The sequence below is a fragment of the Xiphophorus maculatus genome, unplaced genomic scaffold (assembly GCF_002775205.1).
Source record: "Xiphophorus maculatus strain JP 163 A unplaced genomic scaffold, X_maculatus-5.0-male Unplaced_Scaffold_BN000185F, whole genome shotgun sequence".
Lineage (NCBI taxonomy): Eukaryota > Metazoa > Chordata > Actinopteri > Cyprinodontiformes > Poeciliidae > Xiphophorus > Xiphophorus maculatus.
In genome coordinates this window covers 22,405-48,335 of record NW_019369781.1, presented here as the reverse complement: position 1 = coordinate 48,335, position 25,931 = coordinate 22,405, and the positions used below count along the sequence as shown (strand labels likewise).

Sequence of the window (25,931 nt, the reverse complement as noted above, 5' to 3'; positions counted from 1 at the left end):
CTGCATCTGAAGAAATTGATTTAAAACAAGCTAATATATCTTGTTCAAAAGTTGTTTGCAAGTTAGTTTTCATTTACACTAGAAACTAGACAAAGGTACTTAGAAAGATTTTGTATTTTTGCAGTGCAAGTACTTTATCTCTGGAAAGTCCATTTTGTTGAAGTTTACTTTAGCTGTACACTGAAAAAACAAAATCTTACCAAGTATTGTTGCTGTAGTTTTAGTGCAAATATATTAGTACACTTGAATTAAGACAAAACTACTAATTTTTCAGCAGGACAAAATATTGATCCATTGATAGATTATTGCAACTATAACACAGGAAAAATGTCTATTTAGAAGTAAAATAATTTGGCATTGGAACTAAAACTTTTTTTAAAACTTTTTTTCCCAATATGTAGCTGAAAAGTTGCTTTTAAGTTAGTTTTGTCTTACTTTAAGTGTAGTAAGATATTTGCACTAGAAACTATACAATAAGTCTTGGTAAGACTTTATTTTCCGGTGCCTTGCTGACTGATTTTTTTCCATTTCAGAAACAAAAAAAAAATCTCCAGGATGCATGAATAGGGCTGAAAATGAAGCCAGCTGGAAACCATTTTGTTTATTGTGCCCACCTGTGAAAAAGGAAGCCCGTTGCAACGCCGTATTACCAAAAAGTCATTATCCCAGCACCATGGTGACCGCCATAGTTGTCACAGCAACCTTTGTGGAGTTTGGTGTTTGGAGGTGCATGTGTCTGTGAGGCGGTGTTAATGAAATCCAACAGATTAGCCCATGGGCGACCAGAGAGACCATTATTGTGATTGCTCCTGAAAGAGGCACTTCCCTCAGGTCGGAACGGTGGCATTAACGTCTCCGACGCAATATCGCCGTCGAGTCCAGGTTGGGAGCAATCGAGCAGCTTCCCCCTGAAGATGATGCCTCCTGCCTCTCTGTCGATGCTTTAATAACCTCCACAGTAATGTCATTAGCAAATTAGCATGTATTGTCTCCTCCAGGCTTCTGTGTGCAATGAGGCTAGATTCCATCCGAGGCGACATAAAGGCCTGTTGTTTTGGGAACCAGAGTCTGGGAAAGGTGATGTGTTGGGAGGGAAAATTGTGGGGACGGAAATAGACGGTTTGGCTCCTGCTATGAATGCCAAACTGATTAGGGGAAGCAGGGAAACAAGAATAGTGGAGCCAGGTGAGAATTAAACATGGATGTTTGGTGTTATTGAGTGTTTAGATCGAATGTGTGCACATTTCTTTGCCAAGATAATGAGGTAAGACACAAAAATATCTAGATTTTTTATTAAAAAACAATATAATACTTTGACATGAGTATATCAAAACAGTAATTTTTAAGATTACTGAATAAAAAAAAGATCAAGCCTTTTAGAAATACATTAAAAGATACAATTAAACAGATATTTTAAAATTAAGAGCATTGTATTGACTAGAATGCAGTAGCAACATTTCTTTACTGTACTTTTGTAGCAAATGATGCATCTGCAGCTAAAGAAATACTTTTTTTTTCAGCATTTGAAAATCTCAGCCTTTTCTAATCGACTTAATATCAATACAGTGTAATCAATAATCTGCTGATTATTGATTTGATTAACCAATTAATTATTGGAAAGTAAAAGCCACTGTTTTCTGTATGCAACATATTTTCTGTTCTTGTTCATCTTAAATTCAGAATGTATTTAAGATGTATATATTTTTGTACAGTATTTTTTGTATTCTTTTTAAGTCTGTATTATCCAGTTAGTATACTAACTGGAGTTAACAACTAATCGATTTACTGAATTAAACGGTTATTTCAATACTTAATGTATCACAATTATTCTGATTAGTCGTTTCGGTTAAAATACTGAAGCTTTTTTGATGAAGCATTGATTTATTGTTACTTTTGTCGCATACGTTCCACAAATCCCTTTGAATTTACTGTGTAAAATGGATGGATGGAAGAAAGGAATAAATAAATTATTAATTATCAGTTCAACCTTCCAGAACCTCTCAGGTCTGGTTCTGCTCTGCATCCAGAACCAGAACCAAACATGGAGAAGCAACATTCAGCGTCTATGCACCGCAAATCTGGAACAAACTTCCAGAAAGCAAAAGAACAGCTGAAACACTGAAAAACCCACCTGCTTAGATTTACTTTTGAACCATAATAAATTAACACTGACCAACATATTTCATGTGTATTGATGATTCTTGACAAAATGTAATGCTTGTTATTGGTTTTTACAAATGTTGATTGTATGATGTTGCTTTTGTTTGTTTTCACAATATAAAAACAAACTTTGAGCTGCTGTGTGGCTGAAATGTCCTATAAAAATAAACTTGATTGACTGATTAAGTGGAGGGACCAATGGACTAATCCTACACTTTTTCTTATTCTACTTACATTTTTCAGACTGTCAGTCTTTTTCAAAATAATGTCCTTATTTCTCTCTCTGTTAACGATCTGCACCAGAACAAGTTCTGGCGATGTGAAGTGATCCTGTTGCTGATAGGAAGGTTGGTGTGAAACATCTCTTGAGATAAAGATGTAAAGGAAAAGTCGCCAGAGTAGCAAAAAAATTCCACATTTTGATAGAGAAAAATGTAAAGTGCTTCAGTTTCGCACCTCATCTCATTAGTTTCAGTAATGTGCTGTGTAAAGAGCCATTCTGCAGAGTTGGAGTGAAAGTGCAACAGGATCCAAGCGGCTTGTGTGGGTATCAGTGCCTGGCTGTCCGTCTCTGTTCCCCACCCCCGTAGCCGTCGCACCCCGCCACACGGCTGGTGTTTGGCTTTTTGGTCTTTTGTCCATCTGCCTCCTCTCGGCTTTGTGTGACAGAACAGCCATCAGGAGGATTCAGCAGGGGGCTGACAAGCCACACTATTTCAATCCTCCATCTGAATGTCTGAGAATCTCCAACTGGAGTTGAAAACAATCTCAACTTCTTTTCAATTTGTTGCAAACAAGTGAGTCGCTCGCTGAATGCAATTCTCCTGTGAGGCGCAGGTAGGATTTTTTAAAATACTCTCTATAGGTGTGGAAAATGCAATTACTAAACAATATAAAAGAATTTGTTTTTCAAAAATTTTGATTTTGGTCCAGAATGACAGAATACCCTTTTGAAGAGTCTTTCATTCAGAACCAAGATTGGAGAAACGAAAGTAAAGAAAGAGATTGGTTCACGGTTGCATCTTTATGCAACTTGGGAACCATTGCTCAACCTGAAGACCTAGAGTTAGAGACAAAAAAACTTCCTCTCATTATTGATTTCTATTGTCATACTGCAGGAGTTGACTGATGATTATACAGCGATCCTCCTCAACACTGGACCTTCTTTAAGGAGAAACTATTCAAGCCCCAAGTCTCCTGATTTGACCTTTGACTTGACCAGGGATCTTACAACAAGAAAAGTCAATGACATGAGGCTGACATCAAAACGATGCGATTTTTGTCATACAACTTCAGCAATGAGGACCGACTTAGGTACGTGAATTAAACCAAGCAGAACTCTTAGAAGTATTTACTATATTTTTTGAGAAAAGTCCTAGAGAACTACCTAGAGAACTTTACAAGAAGAAGAATTACTTTATTCATCCCAGCAGGGAAATTATTTCGCAGTTACAGCAAGAATTTTTTATATTATTAACACACACACGACGGGAGCTGCGTCTGCAGGCAGCCAGCTGAGCCGGCGCCATTTTTGAAGGAGGAGGTCGTCGGGACCGGGAGTCGAACCCGCGACGTCCGCGGGTCTAAGGCCTCCAAATGTGGGGCGTGCTAACCCCCTGCGCCACCACAGCACCCCCCAATGAAAGTTGTAATAATTCACACTAGTAATTGAAGAAAATGTGAAAATTTAAAGAAGTTAGCTGGATCCTGAATAGCCATAGCTTGGATAGCATTAAGCCTGACTGAGTAGCTGTTAGCTTTCTTAGTAGTGACTCGCCTCTGAGTTAGTTAGCATAAGAGTTAGCATGATTCTGATTAGCCTACTTAGAAACTAGCTTCACCCTTAGTTTTATTTAGCTTGACCTCAAGTAGCCATTACCTTGCATTAGCCTGAGTGAGTACAGGGTTTCTCCATGTTTTACCAACTTATTTTAAAGACTTTTTAAGACCGCTGTGAATAAAATTTAAGACAAGTGCCAAGCTTGTTTGCCTAGAATGCATGTAGCAATGTCTGCAAAAGAAGTGAGCTAGTAGCAAAGATGAATGTCATCCTGCCAACTGGCAATAATTTACCTAACAATGATAGATTTTTTAAAATATATGAATTGAAACAAATTTGAAGGATGCAAAACGGTCCTAGAAGTTAGCTGGAAACTCAGTAACAAGAGTCTTAGACAAATGCACAGCACACTTTTCAATTTTTTTTTCAAAAACCAGAGAAAAATAGCACTATTTTTCCTTCTGCTTCACAATTATGTGTCATCTTCTGTCCCATTATATACCAGTGAAACAACTATTGTTTCTGGCTGTATTGTGAAAATGTAGAAAACTGTTCAGAGGGTGTGGTTGAGTTTATGAATAGATGAAACTCCATCAACGCCCACAATGTTTTGTGGTTAGTGATTGTCAAGCTGTTTGCTTTAACGAAACTAATCTGGATCCAACAAGACTTCTGTGCAAAAATCATGAACTAGTTTTGTTTTTTTGGGTTTAGCAAAGCCAAAAAAAAAAGTTTTGATCTTCATAAATTAGATAAAATACAGAAAACGACCTGATTTATAACCGCTCTGTGTTTGCTTTTGTGGGTTTTTCTGGTCCATCTGGAAGCATCCTCCCTCAACTATGACAACAATGCCTCCCACCATCAACGAGGCGTTCATTAATACAGTTTTTTATGTTTGTATGTTTCTGTGGTTTTTTTTACTGCAATAAAAAGAAATTTCAGGGCTTTTTTTTACCTCCCCTTCCACATCTGTTGTGCAGTTCTTCAATAAAAAAAGAAATAAAATCTGTTCAAGCGAATCCCTCTTCATACAAACAGCCCTCAACTAAATCGTTTTTCTTGCCGACTCCCATGGCCGCGCGACGACAGTAAAAACAGAAGCAAGGGCGTTTCAGCACTCCAACACATTGGCTGCAAACTCAGAAGAGATTTGCAGTAAATTTGGCCAAGAGCAGAGACAAACAAGGCCAAATGTGTTCACAACTTCAGGGAAAACACACACAAAATAATAATAAATCAGCTCCACTGCTAAACCTAATGCTGAAATATTGATCTGAATTCTGATGAAAGTAATCCACACTACAGGGATGAGCATCACTGATACCAATATGAATAAAAAGGTGTTGCTTGCAGATTCCTTCTTTTGTTTTCTGCTGGTTCTGGTCGGGTTGTGCCGGTTCCTGTTGGTGGGCGGCTCACCAACAACCTGAACCGCCAGTTAGCACCGTACGCCACTAACTGATTCATAGCGTTTCTGGCCGGGACGGACGCAAACACCACTTCCTTCATCATTTATTCATGCTAGCTGATTTTACACACATGCAAACAACAGCAGGTGTCCAACAAAATTATTATCTCTGTTCCAGAATTGTGTTTGTTTTTTTTTTTCCAAGCAATGCTCAGGTTTTGTCCAGATCTTTCAAGGTTTGCCAGAACCTGCAGTGCGAAGGATTGGCCAATTATTAGGAGGAGGTAATGTCTTCAACAACAGCTTTCTTAAAAAATAAAGATATGAAGAAATTGGGTTTGCGTTGAATTTTTTTTTAAGACAAACTTTATTCTATCAGAGAATCACAAAATTAACCTTTACGGATGTTTCTGCACTCACCTCAGTGTTGAAAAGCAGTCGTCCGAAAAGCTGCCGGGACTCCTCCAAGCCTCCCTCTAGATACACAGCCCCTGAAACACACAGCACCAGCATTTATTACACACAGTAATGTAAAACGTAAATAATGATGCAACTACTATGGATGCAATTATTAATTAATAAGTTACTAAACAGCCATTTTCTTAAAAGCCCGAGTTTACAACAGTCTTTTCATAACAAAGAACTACCGTATTTTCCGCACTATAAGGCGCACCTAAAAACCTTCAATTTTCTCAAAAGCAGAGAGTGTGCCTTATAATCCGGTGCGCCTTATATATGGACCAACATTGAGCCACAACAGGTCTCGCAACTACAGTAAGCAGCCGCCGACTTCATTTTCCCCCGTAGAAGAAGAAGCGCGCGATGCACGCTGGGTTTTGTGTAAAGACCCCAAAATGGCTCCTATTAAGAGACACGCTTACGACGCAGAGTTTAAGCTCAAGGCGATCAGTCACGCAGTAGAACAGGGGAATAGAGCAGCAGCGAGAGAATTTAACATGAACAAATCAATGGTGCGGAAGTGGATATATATTGTGATTGCACTAACGTTTAATTTACTGTAACAGTATCAGGCTGTTTTTTACGTGTTTTTTGAATCAAGGAAAAGTTCCCCTCCACTATATGTTATACCTTGCTGTTGTTGAAAGATAAACTGTGTCACCAAAATACCACGTCACTTACTTTACCTCGGGGAAAATAATAAAACAGCATTTTAGGAATGAACAGAGTTTTCAGAACGCTGGTGTAATCTATTAAAGTTTGACTGACCTATCTGACTATTTTGTTGACATTCCCTTTAGTGCAGCTCCATCTAATGGATGCATAACGTAACCCCAGCCTCTACTGTAGCGTCTATTCTATGCGCCTTATAATGCCTTATATATGTCAAAAGTTTTAAAATATGCCATTCATTGAAGGTGCGCCTTATAATGTGGTGCGCCTTATGGTGCGGAAAATACGGTACATTTTCCATAAAATGCTATGTTAAAAAAACAAACATTAAACCTTATTATTTTGTATCCGTTGTATTAAATACAAAATGTCTTAAACTCAGAAATAACAAAACAGGAGCCTCTTAGGTTGCTGAATAAAAGTAAAAAATGAAGAGCATTCTTTTCATTTTTTACTTGAAATATATACAGCTAATATAAAATATCTGAACCAGAAGGATGTTTATACAGAAGCATACGGAAGAGGATTAGGGCCACCGAAAAAAAAAATTCTGTCAGAATTTTTTTCCCCGGTGGCCCTAATCCTCTTCCGTAGAAGCACCATCCGTGGTTGCTCTTAATTTAATATTTCAACTTTTCTCCATGAAGTTTATTAACTCACGTCTCTCAAAATCAACCGTATTTATTGCCACCTTGCAGTTTTTTCCCGTTTTCCCTCCACTTTTCTATCATCCTATCCTCACCTTCGTGTCTCGGCTGAATGAGCGCCGTTAAAGTTATAACTTCAGGAGCTCGTCATGTTTTTATATTTCAAAACAGAACCGCTTAAAATCCATTTTACATGCCGAACCGGACTCTTGTTTGGACCGTTTTTCTTTACCACTCCGCCGTCATCTTTAAATCCTGTATCAACAGCTCCCCTTAAGGTCGACCAACGGCGCCCCCTGCTGGACGGCGGCCGAACTACAACACTGCAAAAAGTGGACGCTGTTAGTTAATCGATTGAAACTAATTTTAATGTGATGACTTACTGGGGACTATATTTGTTTCTTTAGGAGTACGTTTTGGATTTATTGTAGGAGTATCAAAGTAAAAGGGGACTCTGTATGTATAAAGATGTATTGTTTCCACTTTTTTAGATTTTTAAATGTATAAAACCAGTCATTCACTAAATTGTGCTAATTTGTCACACAATAAAACAGAACCAACGGAGCAAATTTCCACCCAAACGCTTCATTTCTGCTGTTCACCATTCCTCAGCTCTTTCCTAAACGAAAAGCAGAAAATTAATTGAACTCGGGAATGAGTTATAATTGCTTTATTAAAAGTAGAAGTGCATTTTTATTGCTTTTTGGCAGCAGAATGACCTCGGGGTTTCTGTGCGGACCGCCTCCCTCCCACCAGCAGGAGGAGGCGTTTGCATCAACCACAATGAGGTGGAAGTGGTTGAGGTCACACAAACCTGACGCTTGGATTAAGAGGCACAAACTGAGCCTACACTGCATGTCCAGGCATGAATCTGTGTGAAATAAAACATCCAAGCCCACACGGAGGGCTCCTCTCTTTGTGGCGCGCCTACACACTCGGACATGAATGATCTGCGCAGATGTTCTCTGAATCCAACTTGAATTGCAAGGTGAAAAGGAACACAGTGTGCATACAAAGAGAAAAACGGGGATGAAGGAAGGAATGTGAAATGTCTCTCCAGATGGGAATAACGCCGCAGCCTCTCTGGCACATCCCGATGCTGGTTTCTGTAATTCGGCTCCTCTTGTGTTCCTGCAGAAATCTGTGGAACCATCACGCTGCCTTAAAGCTGCACACAACTTCTAAACCATCACACTTAGGGTGGCTCATTCAATTTAGAAAGCAATAACCACCTGGCAAATTGGGTATACAATCGCGCGCTGGTTTTTATTATGAGCATAAATGAGGCGAGTGGAAATGGGGCGCGGCGCAGTCGCGGGGGCCTAAACGCGCAAACTGCCTTCATGGCCGACATCAAAAGCATATGAGGGATTCATCATCTGAGGAGGAGGAAGGGGAGACTGCTTTCAGATGGCTAACAGGCCATTTATACACACACACACACACAGAGGGAGCTGAAGATGCAGCCTGCATCACCATGACCATAAAGAAACACAAACAAACTACCTCCAACGAAGACAAACACAAACACTCTGGCAGCATGTTTGTGTTTGTCTGCTTTCTTCGAAGCAAAATGGGAAATTACTCACAGCTACAGCAGGAATGTTGGTGAAATTCGATTAAAGGCGACAACTTCCTTCCCCTCATCTGCGAGTCAGTGTGGGGACTTTTAACGCCTTGTATGAAAATAAAAACTAAAATTTTTCTGTTGATGGAGTTTCATAAATCAAGAAGAATCCACCATGATTTGGTCTTTATCGGCTTCAGAAACGGTTTCAACCTGAACTCTATGTAAGGAAACGCAACAGATTCCAGGGTGACTTTAGTTAGTAGATAAAAAAAAGCCAAAATAAACAGTTTAAAAAAGTAAGTGCACCCTGTGGTTCAACATCTTATTAAAGTCAGAAAACAGCTTCAGTTATTACAGATAGAAAATGGAGATCAGGTATGATATCTGGGTCTACACTGCAAAACATCAAAATCTTACTAGTCAAGTTTCTAGTGTAAAAATTTAGAAAACTTGAAATAAAACAAAACAACCTTACAAGAAACTTTTCAGCCAGAAATAGCAGCTTGTTTTAAGATAATTCCTTAATATTGATTTAAAAAAGTACTACTTTCATTAGCAGATTATTTCTCTTAAAGAAATTCTTTCCATAAGTGAAATAATCTGCCAATTAAATTTTTTCTTCATCAATATTAATGAATTATTGACTTAAAACAAGCTGATATATCTTGATGAAAAGTTATTTATCAGGTAGTTTTATCTTATTTCAAGTTTTCTAACATATTTCCACAAGAAACTCGACAAAAAATACTTGGTATGATTTAGTTTTTTGACCTGACCCTTCAGAGCCACATAAAGACGATTACAAAGTCGGCCTTCTATCACCTGAAGAACATTTCCAGGATTAGAGGACTAATGTCTCAGCAAGATCTAGAGAAATCTTTAGTCGCATGATTACAGCAACAGTGCCCTAATAGGACTGCCTAAAAAATCTATCAGATCCAGAACGCTGCTGCTGGTGTTCTGACTAAAACCAGGAAGATAGAGGACATCACTCCAGTTCTAAGGTCCTTCTACTGAGAATATACTTAAAAAAATACTCTTGCTAGTTTATTAATCACTGACCTCACAGATCTTCTGGTTCTGCTCTACATTCCCAGAACAAAAACCAAACATGGAGAAGAAGCATTCACCACAAATCTAGAACAAACTTCCAGAAAACTGCAAAACAGCTGAAACACTGAATTCCTTTATATCAAGAAGACTAAAACTCACCTGTTAATATTCACAATAACTGGAACATTGATCAACATATTTGATGTGCTTTTGATTTGAAATGTAATGTTTATTGATGCTTCATAATTGGTAACTTTATGATGTTTTTATATTTTTATGGTGTAAAACAATCTGAACTGCTGAAATGTGCTAAACAAATAAACTTGACTGCATCCTCAGCTGCAAACCGTAAAAACTTCTGTTTTTGTTGAAGTATAATCAGTTTTTAGGAGCCTTTTATTAGCGGCTATATTTCCTCTATAATCCTACGGAAGTAGTTTGTTTTTCCACACAGAAATTTAGTTATTTTCTTGCTTTTTTTTTTTTTGCTTGAGTAGCCTCAACTTTAGCTTTAAGCCACTTCAGAACCTGCTAAAGAGTAAAATTAAAAGAAGGTGCAGCTTGGAAATGGCAGGAGGGAGTGCGGCTATTAGCCAAATAAAGTAATTTCCTGTCCTAAAATAAATCAATGCCGATAAATCTTCAGCTCTCTTGAAGTCCACAAACACAGAAAGCCACCAAACGTCTTGCAGATGTGCATCAGAAGCAATGTGGCCGTCTGAGCGAGGCCGACCACGCAGTCCACCAGAGATCTGCGGTCTGCAGCAGATGTTTCCACTGGAGAGCGGCTGTGGGAGGAATAAACTCTCCCTCCTGCGCTGGAGAACTGAAGTTTCCTTCAGAATCCCTCACAACTCAAAACGAAGTGACGTGTGTGAGCGTTAAAGGCTGGAGGGAAACAGACACGCAAGTTTTCCTTGTGTTCTGATGACGAAGCAAATTTGGCAGAAATGTTTCTGATTTGATTTTGAAAACTTTTTCTGACTGAAAGCAGAAAGTGGAAGTAAGCAGGAGGAGAAACTGAAACATCCTCCAGAGGATTCAGAAGGTATTAGAAATCTAAAAGCAACACCTTTTGGTGTCAATCAGCGGAGAAACCCAGATGAGGTGCAGAGCCAGAAAACTCCTGACAAGACGGCTGCCTGTGCAAAAAAGTGCAGCCCAAAGCGATCCAATCAAACGCGCAGCCCACTGCAATCATTAAACGCAGATCTGGGCCGCCGCTCAGTCCGGCCCATCAGCCTGTGAAGCTGCAGCCGACGCCCTGAATACACATGAATGCACCAAGCGGCTCGCATGGCAATTACGAAGCTCATCCTGCAGTGGGATCAGGTCAAAAAACTCAAACCAACCGTCAGAACCAAACCTGAGATAAGAACGAGTCAGACTGCTTTGTTTGGAGTCGCATCCTGTCCTCTAAAATCCTCCTTGGCTTTCTTGATTTCTTTGACACAGAGAGTGACTATAATGAAAAGGAAATCTCCTCAGCCTCCATCATACGTCCATCTGGTTCCAGAACCACAGTATTTCATTAAACTAGAAAAATGTTACTACGAAATAGGGGTGCGCTAAATTATCAACCAGCTGATGTATCGATGCCGATTTCTTTTATTTTGGGAGATCGGTGATTGGCCAATTTTTACATGTGAAGCCAATTTTTTCCTACCTTGGCAAAGGTCTAAAAATCAACCACAGACAGACCGGCCCACAAGGACATGTCTGCATGATTACAGTTACCAATAGTTACCCCACTGTTGCCAATTCAGCAACTTTCTTCATATTTTTAGCAACATTTCAGTCAAAACAATTGCTATCGGCCAAAATCTGAATCGGCAGTGTAACAGATAGTAAATTATCTAAGATTGTAAATGATTTAAAAACAGTTTCCAAATTGTGCAGATTGTTTATAGATGTTTGTCTGTTTCGACAGTATATTTAGTTCTGATTTAATGGTCAATGTTTATTTTGTACCTCATCGCTTGCCGTAGCCAATAAGGGCAGGCCTTATAAAAGCTGGCAGCTATCAGTTGTAAAAATGAATGGCTGGAAAACAACTGTCAGCGAGATTCAAATGATTCTATAAACAAAGACAAAAGTTTTGGATTCCCCCAGTGAAAGCAGCGAGGGACGTTTTGTTTTGTCTGTATTGTAAGCCCATGTTTCATATTTTAATGTTTGTATGTTGTTAGTTTTCACAGTGATTCGGATAAAAAAGAAAAGAGAAACGCTGAAAATCAGCCATCAAGGATGCTGGAGCCAGCTCTTTCCGATTACCTATTACCGATTTTTTTTTTTTTTAATCGGTAATAGGCGATCGGCCAGAAAATTGCAATCAGTGCAGCCAAACTTTGAAAGGCTTTTCTACTAAAGATTTAAGATCGTGGAACCCTCTGTTAAGAACTCTCAGAAATAATTCTTATTAATATTTATTTTTCTTTTCTGAGTTGAACTTCATGAATCTGATATATCGACATGTATCCCCTGGCACCTTACTTTTTAAATTTTTTTTGTTGTGTGTTTATGTGTAGAGATCGTGAGCGATATTTACACATACTTAGGTACTATATTAGTTTTCTGATTTATCCGTTTTTGTTCGTTACCACAGTATGGCAATGGACGGTTTGTATGCTAATATTACACTACAATGTCTGCTATTAAACCATAAATAATTTTTTTGGGGGAAAAAAAGAGATAAATTGATGCTACGCACATCTGTTGGCATCAAAACCAAAATAAAACATATCTAAACTGTATCTTTTGGAGATGTTTTATGCCCTTTTGCTTATGCATTCTTGGTTTAATGTGCGTCAATGACAATAAATAATGTTTAACAGAGAAAAATTAGTTGGAAATGTAACTTTTTCATGTTAGCAACAGTCGGACGGTGCCTGTAGCGACGTTGCGTTCAGAAATGACGTTTGTGGGTTTTCCTGTGACCAATAAAAACCGACGGTCGCATTAATAACCCGGGATGAATTATTCAGAAACGCTCCGGCTCTAATCCATCAAATCACATATTAAGCCGCTCGCTGCTCGGCTCAGCAAACTGAGACACAAACCAACACAACCTGGATGAAAATATAAAAAAAGTAAACAAGAACGGAAACATGAAAATAAATGTTTTAATTTCAGGATTTTCATGTAAAAATTCGAAGTTCAGCGCTCAGTTTTTAGATTTAAAGACCTAACGGATGGCAGATGTTACCACGACGACCAAGGTTTAGGAAGGAAGGGTGGAAGGAGAGGACAGAAAGAAAGGAAGGAACTGGAAGGAATGAATGAAGGCAAGAAAAAAAAGGACAGGAAAAATTATCCAAGGAAGCAAGGAAAGAAACAAGGAAAGGAAGGCAAAAAAGAAAGGGAGTGTGGGGAAAAAAGGAAAGAAAAGAAAGGAAGGAAGGACAGATGGAAGGAAAGAAAAGAAGGATGACAGAACAAAGGAGGGATAAAGATGGGAAGGAAAAGCAGAAGGAACGGAAGGATGGATGGAAACAGGAAGGAAGAAAAGAAAGGAAGGCAGGATGGATAGAAAAGGGAAGAAATTAAGGAAGAATGAGTGTAGGAAGGAAGGGAGGAAAGAAGGAGAGAAAACGAAGGAAGGAAGGAATGGATACAGGAAGGAACAATGGGTAGAAAAAGTAAGAAAGGAAGGAAAGAAAGAAAAGAAGGACAGGCAGAAAAGTGAAGGAAGGACATCAGAAGAAGGAAGGGTTGAAAAAGGAAGGAAGGACACAATGAAGCAAGGGAAAAGAAGGGAGGGAGAACAAAAAGAAGGTAGGAAACAAGGAAGCAACAAGGAAAGGAAGAAAGGAATTACAAGCAGGAAAAAGGAAGCAGGAAAAAAGGAAGGATGGACCAGGACTGAAGGAAGGACACAGTGAGTCGAGGTGGGAAAACAGGAAGGAAGCAAGTAAACAAGAAAAGACAGACTGGAGGAATTAGGAAAGTCAGAAGAACAGAAAGAAGAAGGAATGAAAGGACTGAGGTAGACAAAAGGTAGAAGGACAAATTGTTGAATGGACAAAAAGAAGAGTGGAAAAAGGAAAAACACAGCAACGGAAAGATGGATCAAGAAAGAGTAAGGATTGACAGACAGGAAACAAGGAAAGAAAGGAGGAAAGGAAGGAGACAGTAATGTTTTCCAGGCTCTGTTCTGTTTCCAAACCTCTCCACACCTGAAAACAGCGAACCATCAGACTTTCCCAGCCTGCGTAGGAGGAACCCTTTAATTTTTATATCTTTACTTGTGAAAAATCAGACCTGGAGGTAGGGATGAGACGCAGAAACAAAGGAGAAAAGAAAGACTGTAGCAATTAACAAAGGCAGCAGCAGAGCTTGAGAGGATCCACCGAGTGCATTGTGTATGAATCTGATATTCAGCAAGTGAGAGATAATCCCTCCTCTGTGTTCTTTTAATAGGGAAGAGCTTAGAGAGGGGCCTCACAAAGGTTCACCATCTGTATCCCCCACGGCTGCTGGCAGCACGTAATCCACACATCAACTGTACCAGGAAATTAGGGCCAAAAAATAAAATTAAATAAAATAGCAGAGCAGGCCTTTCTCGGCTTCTCCTCCTCTTCCTCTTCCCACAAGTTTTTACAAACAGAATCGCTCATGCAGGGATACTACAGGTTTCACCAATTCAAATTAAAGACCTTTTAAGACCTCTTAAGACCATTATGAATTAAATTTAATGTCAGAAATGAACATAAGAAACAACCTTTATCCATGTAGTGTCAAGTTTTTAGCACAGAATGAATGTAGCATCACACAGGTGATCCAATAGAGAAGATAAAGTGAAGATAAACTGGCATTCAAAACATGATAGACTCAAAAAAGCAAGCATGCTAGCTAGATAGCCTAGCTACATTGTTTTTTGTTAGTTACCTAGTTCTCTTCTCCCTCCATTTCTCCTACACAAACCAGAACCAATGGTTCCTGCTAACATAGCTGCTAATGCACCCTTGCTACCTGGCAGACTTGTGATTTAACATCAACATTTGAAGGTCTTATTTTGTAAACATTAAATGAACACATTTCAAGATTGCTATGAATGAAATTTAAGACCCGAGTCATGTAGGAAATGTACAAAAGAAACAGTCTTAACTCTCGCAGTGCCGAGGTTTTTTGCACAGAATGAATGTATCATTGTACAGGTTGGCAACCAAAGTGATCCAGTGAAGATGAACATGATTCAATCTGTGATAAATTTACACTTAAGTCATGACAGACGTTTAAGTAGGTTAAGTGAGCTAGCTTGTTTTTTTGCTAGTCAGAACCAATGGTCCCTACTAAACTGGCTGCTAATATACCTTTGCTAGCTATCAATGCTATATTAGCAGCTAGTTACCAGTAGCATGAACTGCCTAAAATGTTTGCTTGACAGCAAAGTCCAGAGAACAAAAACTACATAGAATATATGAGATTAAATAGCTCTGCCTCCATAAATTTAAGGCCAATTTACCTTTTACAATGTATATAAAGGCATTGTAAGGCCTTAATTTTAAATACATTAATTTAAGACTTTTTAAGGATGTGGGCACCATGTCATCAGCGAGGAGGACCGGAGAGGCGAGAAAGTGGTTCTGAAGGAGGTAGAGGAAGGAAAAACAGAGGAGTGGAGGCCAAAAGAGCCCGAATGAGAATGGCCCACTCCGGCAGAAGTTAATGACAGGGGATCAGAAAAGCAAGATTTCCATTCAACACTTTGAATTATTCAGGGTTGCAGGGCAGCTATTTGCATTGCAGATTCCTCCACTCCTTTCTCTCCCTCTTCATTCGCTCCGTCTCGAGCAGGAGAACGGCCCTGCCTCGGGGTGGGAGAGGGAGAGGAAGCCTCGTCCATGCAAAACAGGAGATTATCTGTCATTTCCAACACAGCCCGGGTTCAACAGTCACCACGGCGCGGGAACAAATAAAACAAAGGTCAGAGAACACGTTTGCCAGGCCGTCGGAGCTATCTGCAAATATTACGGCTGTCACATCCCGTCAATTCTCTGAACGACAAAAACGACAACACATCTGTGAGCGCAGCTGCTTTACTCACGGCAAAAACACAAAATCTTATCAAGTATTTTGGTCTAGTTTCTACTGCAAATATCTTAGTACATTTGAAACAAGGCTAAACTAACTGAGAAGTAACTTTACTGTAAGATATAGGAGCTTTTTGTAAATAAATAATTCCTTAACATTGTTATTTTAAAAAAGTTATAGTTCAACTGGCCGATTATTTCACTCAAGCATTTTTACCATGTTAAAATATTAAAGGTGATCTATTATGTTTCCTTGACCAGGTTACGATAGGTCCATGGCCTATACAAAACATGCTCCTTATATTTTTTGCACAAACTAATTCTTGGATAATGTAATTTTAGTCAGAATGAGCTGTTTTAGGGCATCCTGTCACTTTAAATCCAAATAGGCTGCTGGCCACACCCCCTATGTTTACACCCACATATGAAAATGCCTCCAACCAGATGTTTCCAACAACTGTTTATCTTCGAAAACAAGAAGTGGCGCCTCCTGCTCAAACAACAAAAACGCAGCAAGAGGTTTCTGGATGGCAAGTCAACAACAAAACCCTTGTCTCTTCCAGCAGCCATCGAACAGCAATAGACCCTTTTCACAGTGACGTCAGACAATGGCCGCCATAACTCAAAACTGGGTATCTTTACTTCCGGTGTGATTTTGCCTTGGGAACCAAGCTGAAAACTTCCCGCATTCTCATAATCTTAAGGATATAATAAAAGGTAAGTTTAATAATAACAGCATTTAAGTGTTAGATAGCTGTTACTAATCATTGTAAATTCACCATTCTCTATCTGTGTATAAAATAAACAGCCTCCGATCGGAGAGTAAACCACCTAGCAGCAGCTTTAGCCACATTTAGGAAAAATATACTCTCTGTCAGCGCTGTAACGTTTAGAGGTTCACTTTCTGTGTTTTATAAAACGGTGTTTACGTGTTAGATAACCGTTATCAGTCATTGTCAATTTACCATTCTCCAACTGTATTCAAAGGAACCAGCTTCCGATCATGAGTAAACCAGCTAGCAGCAGCTTTAGCCACAGTTAGGAAACATATACACCGCCGCCTGTCAGTGATGTAACGTTTAGAGGTTCATTTTCTGTATTAATGGAAAATAAAAACAAGACAAAAGCCACAAATAACAGTTGGGCTTGACGATATTTCTGTTTTTCCAGCAACAAAATGCGCATCTCCATGCACTGTTCATGTTTCTGTCACTGCTAACTGTCACAGAGTCTCTCCCAAAGACGCAAAGAAGGAATAAAAATAAATACACAAGAAAATATTAATGTGCAATGATTTGGATAAATAACTTTAATCTGATTACTGGATTTGAAATACGAACTCGTTAGATTATTCGTTACCGAAAAAGTGGTCCGATTAAAGGCATTACAAAGCAGCGGCGGCACCGGACATCTCTGCTTATAACAAACAAATCCCTATTTTATGGGATGAGTGGCAACTCCAGTCTATAATTTAATAATCTGATCAAGATTAGAGCCTAAAACGTTATAGTTCAAAAACAGTAAAAAGTTCTGGTTAAGGAACAGTTATGTCACGTAGTTAGCTAGCTAACAAAATTCACTAATGCTAAGCTAACGGTTACGCAAAACAAAAATACCTACCTTCATAGTCAAACAGGTATTGTTCGGTGAAGAATTTGTAGCCTTTGTCTAATTTAGATTTTTTTTGTCAGAGAGAACTGGTTTGCAAATCGTGATATATCTTCAAATCTTATTTTAGGCAAATGTTTTAGAGACTGTGTAAACTCCATGCTCCGGTGATCTGTCTGATCAACATATGCTGTCAGATTTATACATCTCTCTCTCTCTCTCTCTCTCTCTCTCTCTCTCTCTCTCTCTCTCTCTCTCTATATATATATATATATATATATATATATATATATATATATATATATATATATATATATATATGAAATAGACAACTTTATCATTACTTACTATGTACACCGGAACTAAGGATACACAGCTTCGAGTCAAAACGGAAGTTGTGTGACGTCATGTGAAAAGGGTCTATAAAACCAGCTGAACAAACGTGCTGGAGCTCCGCTTGGGTTGCTAGGTAACGGCAGCCGAATGCATGTCAAATGTGACTTAACAATTGGGAGGTTTTTGAAAAGGCTCATTTTCCAGACACCATAAAAATGGCTTGCTGGTTGTTTTTAGTAGCAGTAGAGACCCATATGGAAGCACAAAAACGAGCAAAATGTGAATTTTGAATAGAAAGTCCCCTTTAACGGTCATTACTTAAAACAAGCTCCTTTATCTTACTGAAATATTACTTCTGAGTTAGTTTTGTCTTATTTCAAGAGTACTAGGATATTTGCACAAGAAACTAGATGAAAATACTCGATAAGAGTTTGTGTTTCCGCAGTGCTGCAGCTCGACGTCTCTGTTGGAGAACAGCTTTAAGATGATGGAGTGACTCAATAATTATGCCCAAAAAGTCTAGATCAGAGGGAGGTGTAGGCATGGAAAAGAGGCGTTTGAGCTAAACAAAAAAGGTCGGGAGAAGGGGGACGGCGAGAGGGGAGAGGAGATGTCTGGAGTCGGGCTGAGTTCACACCAGGAAGGAAGGCAGCAATATTTCAGAGTTAGTAACCCAAAGGCGTCACCACAGGGAGGTTCTCCCCTTCAGAACAGGAACCCTGTTTATTCTTCACTTCGATTGAGCCAATAATGAACCCGCGAAGGGAACGGTGTGACCCCAGGGCCGATGACAGGGGGGCCGCAGTGCCAGTCAGCACATTCCCCGCCTGCTGTTTTTTTCCCAGCACAGAGGGGAGGCGCTGTGGAGATGATCTCTTTAAAGCCACCCACTTTCTGCATCTTTCATCCGAGAGAGACGGCTGAACTGCCTCGAGATGGCGATAAGACGAGCGAAGCTCCCCAGAAGCGAGGCTTAGCAAGGACTGAGGCGGGGGGCAGCGGCGTGTGTGGGACAGGAGAGCAGAGATTTGGGGACCTTTCAGAGGTCAGCTAGGTAAACGTTTTCAAGGATTAACAGAAAGATAACTGAAGGCGTACACAGAACCTGCAGAAGGATTCTTGCATCCTTTTTTTTAACATTCTCACACCTGATAGTCTGGTAGATTCTGTTCGATTTGGGACTAAAATTGCAACATTTGTTACATTTTTAGCTGCTTTGGTCAAAAAAAAAACAAACTAAGTAAGAAATCTGTTCCCCTCCTCTTCTGCAGAGGCGCTGCACCAAGAATCACTGAAAGAAACATGAAAACCACAGAAGAAGACACTGAGCACAACTTCCTTCTTCACTTAATGTAAACAAAAATGAAGTCAGATTTGAGCAGTTTTAGTATTTCTGCTATGTCCTGTGAGCATTAGCAGCTCACAGGACGAAGGAGGGGGGAAAAAAACAACATTGCAGATTTTTTTATTGATTAAAAAAAAACCACAAGTCACTTTTCCTGCTAATGCTAAAGTGTTTGTTTTGGTTGTATTTACCCAGAATGCCCTGCTCTGTAGTCCTTTCCTGCATTTGGAGTGGTCACCAGTCCATTTGTCTAGAAAGTCCGGTTTGTTTGCGGAAGTGTGAATGTGTAATCAAACTCTGGTCTGCCTACAAACCTCTGTCTTGGTTTAGTAGAAGTGAATTCTGGTGCCTTTTGAATGAATGTGTGAACACCAAGCACTCTGGAGTCCAATCCAAAAGCAGGAAGTGGACTACAGCGCATGGCATTCTGGGTAAATACAACATAAAAATATGCAAGGGTACTGCTAGCGGGAGAAATGACTCATTGTCTTTTGCCAAAAATAAAATCATACAACCGCTAAAATTTGAGGTTACTTTATTTTTGTTTTCATTTTTTAAAGAAGAAAGTTGCGTTCATTGTCTTCTTCGGAGCTTTTCATGTTGTTTCCTTCAGTGGTTCTTGGTGCAGCGCCCCCACAGGCGAGGAGGCGAACAGTGCAGGGTGAAAGTGAACCAAGGCAGCTGAAAATGTAACAAATGTTGCAATTTTGATCTCCAATCGAACCGAGTGTACCGGACTATCAGGTCTGAAAACAGACTTAGTCCTAAATCCTAGGAGTGAAGATGAACGTTTAGTTTATTCAAAATCTGTCCCTACTTCTTTGTCATCAATCATTTCTTCCGTTTTTATCTCAGGAGAGTCTCACCGATGAGCGCTTCAAAGCAGTTGGCCATGGCATGTCGAAGGTCCGACTCCCGGCACAGGTCGGGTCCGTGGGCGTAGAGCATGAAGCGATCCAACTCCAGCTTCTGGAAAAGAGACGCATTCATAACAGCAAGCTGCCCACTGACACCTCAGCATTAGCAGCTCACAGGACGAAGGAGGGGGGAAAAAAACAACATTGCAGATTTTTATGAAGGAAAAGAGCATTAGAGGGTAAAAAAAACTCGAGGGAAATGAAAAGTTGATTGCTCTGGTTGGAAAAGGTTCGACTTCATGGCACTGACAGATGTGCTCATGTGCTGTCCAGCTGTGGCATGAAGCAGGAATAAAATCGCTCACTTACAGACATTGAAAAATGACAGATGAAATGTGAAACAGTTCATTTACTCTGAAAGCGTCTCATAGCGGTCAGTTACTTTTACACAACGCCAGTAGACCTCCTACTGACGCCATGTTGTAAGAGAATAAGATTATGTTCATGGTCTAACTTGGTTACAATAAAGACAGAGCCTTTCTACACATGCAGAAATGGAGAAAATGGATTAAATTGTAGTTAATTTTAGATACATGAATTTTAGACGTTTTAATGAATTACAATAAGAAATTAGCTTAATGGAAACATGACAATTTTGAAAAAATTTGTTTTTCAATAAGTTTTGTGATAGGTTTTTCAGTCATGCTGAAACTGAAGTAAAAACTCTTTTTTTGCTTAACACCAGTTTGAAAAAGCAGCATTGCATAAAAATTAAAAGTTGTGGTTTTCTCACATTATTAAAATGAGACATATTTATAAAAAATAACAAAACAGAAAACTCATAGGTTGCTAAATAGAAAAATAAAAGATGAAAAGAATAAAATATTAAATTTTATCTAAGTATTGTGACAATTGAGAACAAATGTCTGAATGTAATTGAACGCAACTTATCAAACAGTACAGCACGTTTTTTTCCGTTATGTTACATTTTTTCTGTTTCCACTCCATTTTTGTCATCTCATCCATCATCGGCACCATTTGGTTGAGAAGTTGATGCTCCTACATGAAACTGAAGGACCTGGAACTAAAATATTGCATCTTACATCCCAAACAGGACTCTGTTTGGACCGTTTCTCTTTCCTGTTCTGGTATGCCCCCGCCATCTTTGTTTCTGTATCAACTTGCTCAATGACTAGTGGCGCCCTCTGCTGGATGGCGGCCAAACTACAACATTTAAAGAAGGTCAAATGGAACGGCTGGAACAAATTTTAATGTAATAAACCATTAATTGACAATCGTAAGTTAATTAATTGTTTCCATTAGTAATGGAAATGCAGCTTGTGAAGCCACCGCTGATGCAGTGAAACTGGAATCCAGAAGAAAAGCAGCAAAGCGGCTACGGATCTGCACAGATTGTATGTAATCTAAATGAGTTTGTGTTGCTGAGCGACGGAGGTCAGTCAAACTTTCTGCAAGTCATCTCCCAGCCAAGAGAAAAGTAGCCCAACTTGACTTTCCTGGCGGCGCTGCAGAGACAAAAAGCAGCCAGGGTGCTTTTTAATTACGGCTGATAACTGTTGGTGGTACCAGCCCCCCCTCCCCAAACTCCTCGTGATTGCACACACACAAATTAAATCACAATTCACAAATACTCCAACTCACAGGGAACCCGCTCTGACTTTTAAGCCCTGCGAGTGAAGTGGCGGATTGTGGCGGTGCTCGCTGAAGATACTTTCTGGGAGATAATTGCGAGTGTTCTTGAGCAGACGGCTTCAGAGGAGCCCTGGTAAACAACTTGGCAGCGCTCGACGCTGTATCACACTCACTTTAGCGCGAGCGGCAAATTGAAACAAGCCAAACTGCTACAACGGCGCTAATGCAGATTCGGGCGGCTGCATCTTTGTATTCAGCGGGGAGCGACATGAAAGATTGAAGTTTTTAATTGGTTTCTCCACATCACGGGACGATTATTGTTGTGTTTCTTTACAAACCGTGCCAGTGAGTGTAGCTGGGCTGCCAGCGAGAGAGAAGGAGGAGGAGGGGTGGAAGAAGAGTGATAACAGGAGCTGAAGAGTGATTCAGGAAGACCTCCGGGGGTCTGCAGGGACCCTGGTTGCACAAGTCTCCAAAACAACAACCTTTTAACTCCAATTACAAACCTGAGGGGGTAAAAAATAAATAAATGCGCGAGTACGGAGGGCAGGAAGACAAAATTACTCCTTAGCCTTGTGCGCACTCGGAAAGCAGCTGAGTCATAACACCACGATGGGAGACAGTTACAGTTTCCACCTGCAGAGAGACGCTCACCTTGGCCAGCATGGCTAAGTGCTGGTTCTGAACGATGGCCGTCCTGTAGGTGGCCAGACCGCCCTCCTCCAGACTGGGGAACAGGTAGTAGAGGTGGACACTGCGGATGAAGAGGAATTCATTTTTAATGGTCATCTCTGTTCTTTTCCAGGATCCCAAATCGAAAACCTTTGCCTTCACAGGAAGTGATTTACACCAGCCATCAAAAGCCTAAATTGTTTCGGTAACTCATTTTAAAGGAAACCTATTATCAAAAAATTGAAATTTTTTACAGTTTTTTACGTCCATTTGGGTCTCAACTGCTTCTAAAAACAGGCCTACTGAGATTTTTCTGGCAATAAGTTAATGTGTTTTTTAGTGTCTGGAAAATTAGCTAGAAACTAGATCAAAAACATTTAAAATGTTGTGTTTTTGTAGCATATTCACATTTAATGATGGAAAACTGTCTGTTTTTATTCAAACTAACTGCAAACGCAGTAAATACATAAATGAAATCTTTTTGAAATATTCCAAAATGCACAAAAAAGAAGTAAACCTCGGCTGCATTCTCCGGGAAAACCAAATGAAAGTCTACAACACAGATTAGCAGCCTCTCCCTTCCAGGCCCGGTTTGGGTCCAAGAGACGGCCGAGGACGCTTGAGCGGTTCCACAGCTGGGTTCTACAGCGAGCAGGTTCCATTTTCATTATGCTCCAGCCTCTCCGTAATCACTGCGTGTCATTTGATTTCATTTGAATTAAAACAGGCCATTTCTTTCAGTCATTTCCAATCAGCGCCAAGAGAGGTAAGCAGGTGGCGTCCCGTTTTTTTTGGTTTTTGTTTTCGTTGTTTGCAAACCCCAAATGAGCTCCATTTGTTAGGAGATGGGAGAAAACCTGGAATAAACACTTGGAGTAATTGAAAATAATTACTTTGGAGACACAAAGTTATTAGTAAAAATCTCTTAATATTGTTTTTTATTTAAAAGTACTAGTTCCACTGGTATTTTATTTCCATTTATAAGACATTATTGCCATTTTTAAGTTAAATAACCTGTTAGTGGGACTTTTACTTTATTAATATTACTTGCTGAAAAGTTACTTGTCAGTTAGTTTTGTCTTTTTTCAAGTGAACTAACATATTTGAGCTAAAAAGTAAATAAACATACTTGGTAAGACTGTGTTTTTGCAGTGTATGGAATAAATTGGGAAATTTTTAGATTAATCTTGTTAAAGAGTAAAATATCTCAACTTTAGGGCTCAAAAAAGGCAATATGTCTTTTTATCTGAAAAATCAGCCAATGGAAATAGTACTAAAAAGTATTAAGGAATTATTGACCCAGAACAAGTTTATATCTTGGTAAAAAGTTGCTTGTAAGTAAGGCTGTCTTACTTCCAGTGCACCAACATAGAAACTAAAACAAAAATACTTGGTAAGATTTTGTATTTTTGTATTGTATGGAGTAAATTGGGACATTTAAAAAAAAGAAAAAGATCTGGTGGTGTTGTATCAACCTTCCAGAATCTCTCAGGCCTTCTGGTTCTGCTCTGCATCCAGAACCTGAACCAATGGAGATGCAGAATTCAGCTTCTATGCACCACAAATCTGGAACAAACCTCCAGAAAACTTCAAAAGAGCCGAAACACTGAGTTCCTTTAGATCTAGACTAAAAATCCACCTGGTTAGAGCAACACTGACCAACATATTTGATTTGTATGACTTTGGGTGAAGGAACTTATCAAAATATGTTTGTTCAATTGTTTTGTATGGTGTTTTCTTTATAATTTCATAAATTTTCTGTTTATTATGAAAAGCACTTTGAACTGCCGTGCTGAAACTTTCTATACAAATGAACTTGATTGATTTTTTATATTAATCTGGTTAAAAAGTTAAATATCCAAATTTTAGTGCTCAAATTTTGACAAAAACAAAATTTGGGTATTTTTTTATCTGTAAAATCTGCTAGTCAAACTAGGACTTTTTAAATCTTGACTTAAAACAAGCTCTTAAATATTGCTGAAAAATTACTTGTAACATAGTTTTGTCTTATTTCAAGTGTACTAAGATATTTACACTTTAAACAAAAGTACTAGGTAAGATTTTGTGTTTTTGAAGTGCATAAAAAAGAAAACAGGCAAGTTGTGGTTTTGCAAAAATGTTCATTTAGCTGTCCCTCTTGGATGTTGACGATTTTAGCTTCTATATCTTGCTGAAAAGTTACTTGTTAGTTTTGTATTACGTCAAGATATTTGCATTAGAAATGAAGCAAAAATAGTTGGTAATATTTTGTGTTTGTGCAGTGTATTGAATAAATCTGGACTTTTTTAGAAAATTCTTGTGAAAAATAGGTTTGTGTGTCTTTTTTACATGAAAATGATGAACAAAGTTTGCTTCTGAGGACATTCATCTTTCATAATTATGACTAATTCAAAATCTTACCTGAACACGAACGAATTTTATGTGGAGATAAAAAAGCTTTTTTCAGAGGATTGCACTTGGATTTATTTTTTTTACATCATCTGCCGATCTTGTAGGTCCTCTCTGGTCGGCACAGACTCCCTCGCTACATTTGGGGCTGTTCGCATGTGCAAAATGTTCTTTTGGCTGGACAGCAGAGGAGCGCGGACCCTCCAAGGGCAACGCGCACGAGGCAGCTGGCTGGATCTGCTGTAGCCATTTAACTGGACAAGGGGCTGATAAATAATTCAGAGGGCCAGGGCGCAGGCCAAGCATGTCTCGTCAGACACTAACAATCAAAGACGGGTAGGAGAGGAGGAAGAGGCTGAAACATGCCCGCAGATATCCTGAGAAATGGAGACTAACTGACCTGCTTGTAGCTGCATAAAGAGCGGCAGTCTGTGTGCCACAATGAGCTCCTATTAGACTTTAATCCTAGGCGCTCACTGATGTGGAAGTGTTGGTGACGCGGGTTACAAATTAGATTTTTGTGATAGAAGCTGTTTTTGTTGGATAAAAACATTTTTTCTTTTCGTTCCAGGAGCAGAGGGAAAAAGAAACGCTTTTACCTGCTTTTGAAGCAGTTAATTCATCTGGTGTTGCTGCAGGTTGGAAATACAGAATGTAGAAAATTAATACCAAGACTTTGTTTCTCTTCCAGGCAAAAAGACTTTGTTTTAAAGGGGCGGCATCATGTAAAATGTAAGTTTTTTTATGATATTCCTTCATCAAACACAAACCCGGAGTGTTGCTTTGATTCTTTCATGAATGTTTGAGAAATCTTTTAATTTCTCAAACAATGCCTGGGTGAACCTAGCTCTGCCTTAAAGGTAAAGCTCCTCCCCCACTCAGCTCCTTCAAACTAGCCAGCAGCAATTAGCAAACACCTGGTGGATCTGCTGAGCTGATTATAGCAGCTATTTATCAGTGAATCGCTGGTAAAAACGCCATTAAGGGATTAATGGAGGAGCCATGTTGGAATAACTTCCTGAAGGCGGAGCTTCAGAAAAAGCAGGAGTTTTTAAAGAGACAGAGACCCAATTTCAAAACTTTAAATCAGGAAGTATCTTTGAAGCAATATTTGATATATATGGCTTTTTTATAACAACTGATGGTAACAGTAACTTGATTACACTTTAAAATGTGCATAAAATACACATATATTTGTATTTTCTGCTGAAGTGGTCTGGATCAGCGGTTCTCCGGTTTTTTGGCTGTAAATGTTGAACCACCACCATGTTTAAAAGAGGGAAGGAAG

At 39.3% G+C, this 25,931-nt stretch overlaps 1 protein-coding gene across 1 annotated transcript in view; it reads right to left on the bottom strand.

The window, feature by feature from the left end:
* The window catches only part of LOC111607913 (ribonuclease 3-like), a gene marked incomplete at both ends in the record, with an annotated part of 48,652 nt that overhangs the window by 5,199 nt on the left and 17,522 nt on the right, over positions 1 to 25,931 (bottom strand). Inside the window, 3 exons of the mRNA XM_023330090.1 lie at positions 5,772 to 5,842; positions 19,940 to 20,042; positions 22,238 to 22,337. Coding sequence (XP_023185858.1) covers positions 5,772 to 5,842; positions 19,940 to 20,042; positions 22,238 to 22,337 — 274 coding nt within the window. The remainder of the gene's footprint in view (positions 1 to 5,771; positions 5,843 to 19,939; positions 20,043 to 22,237; positions 22,338 to 25,931) is intronic.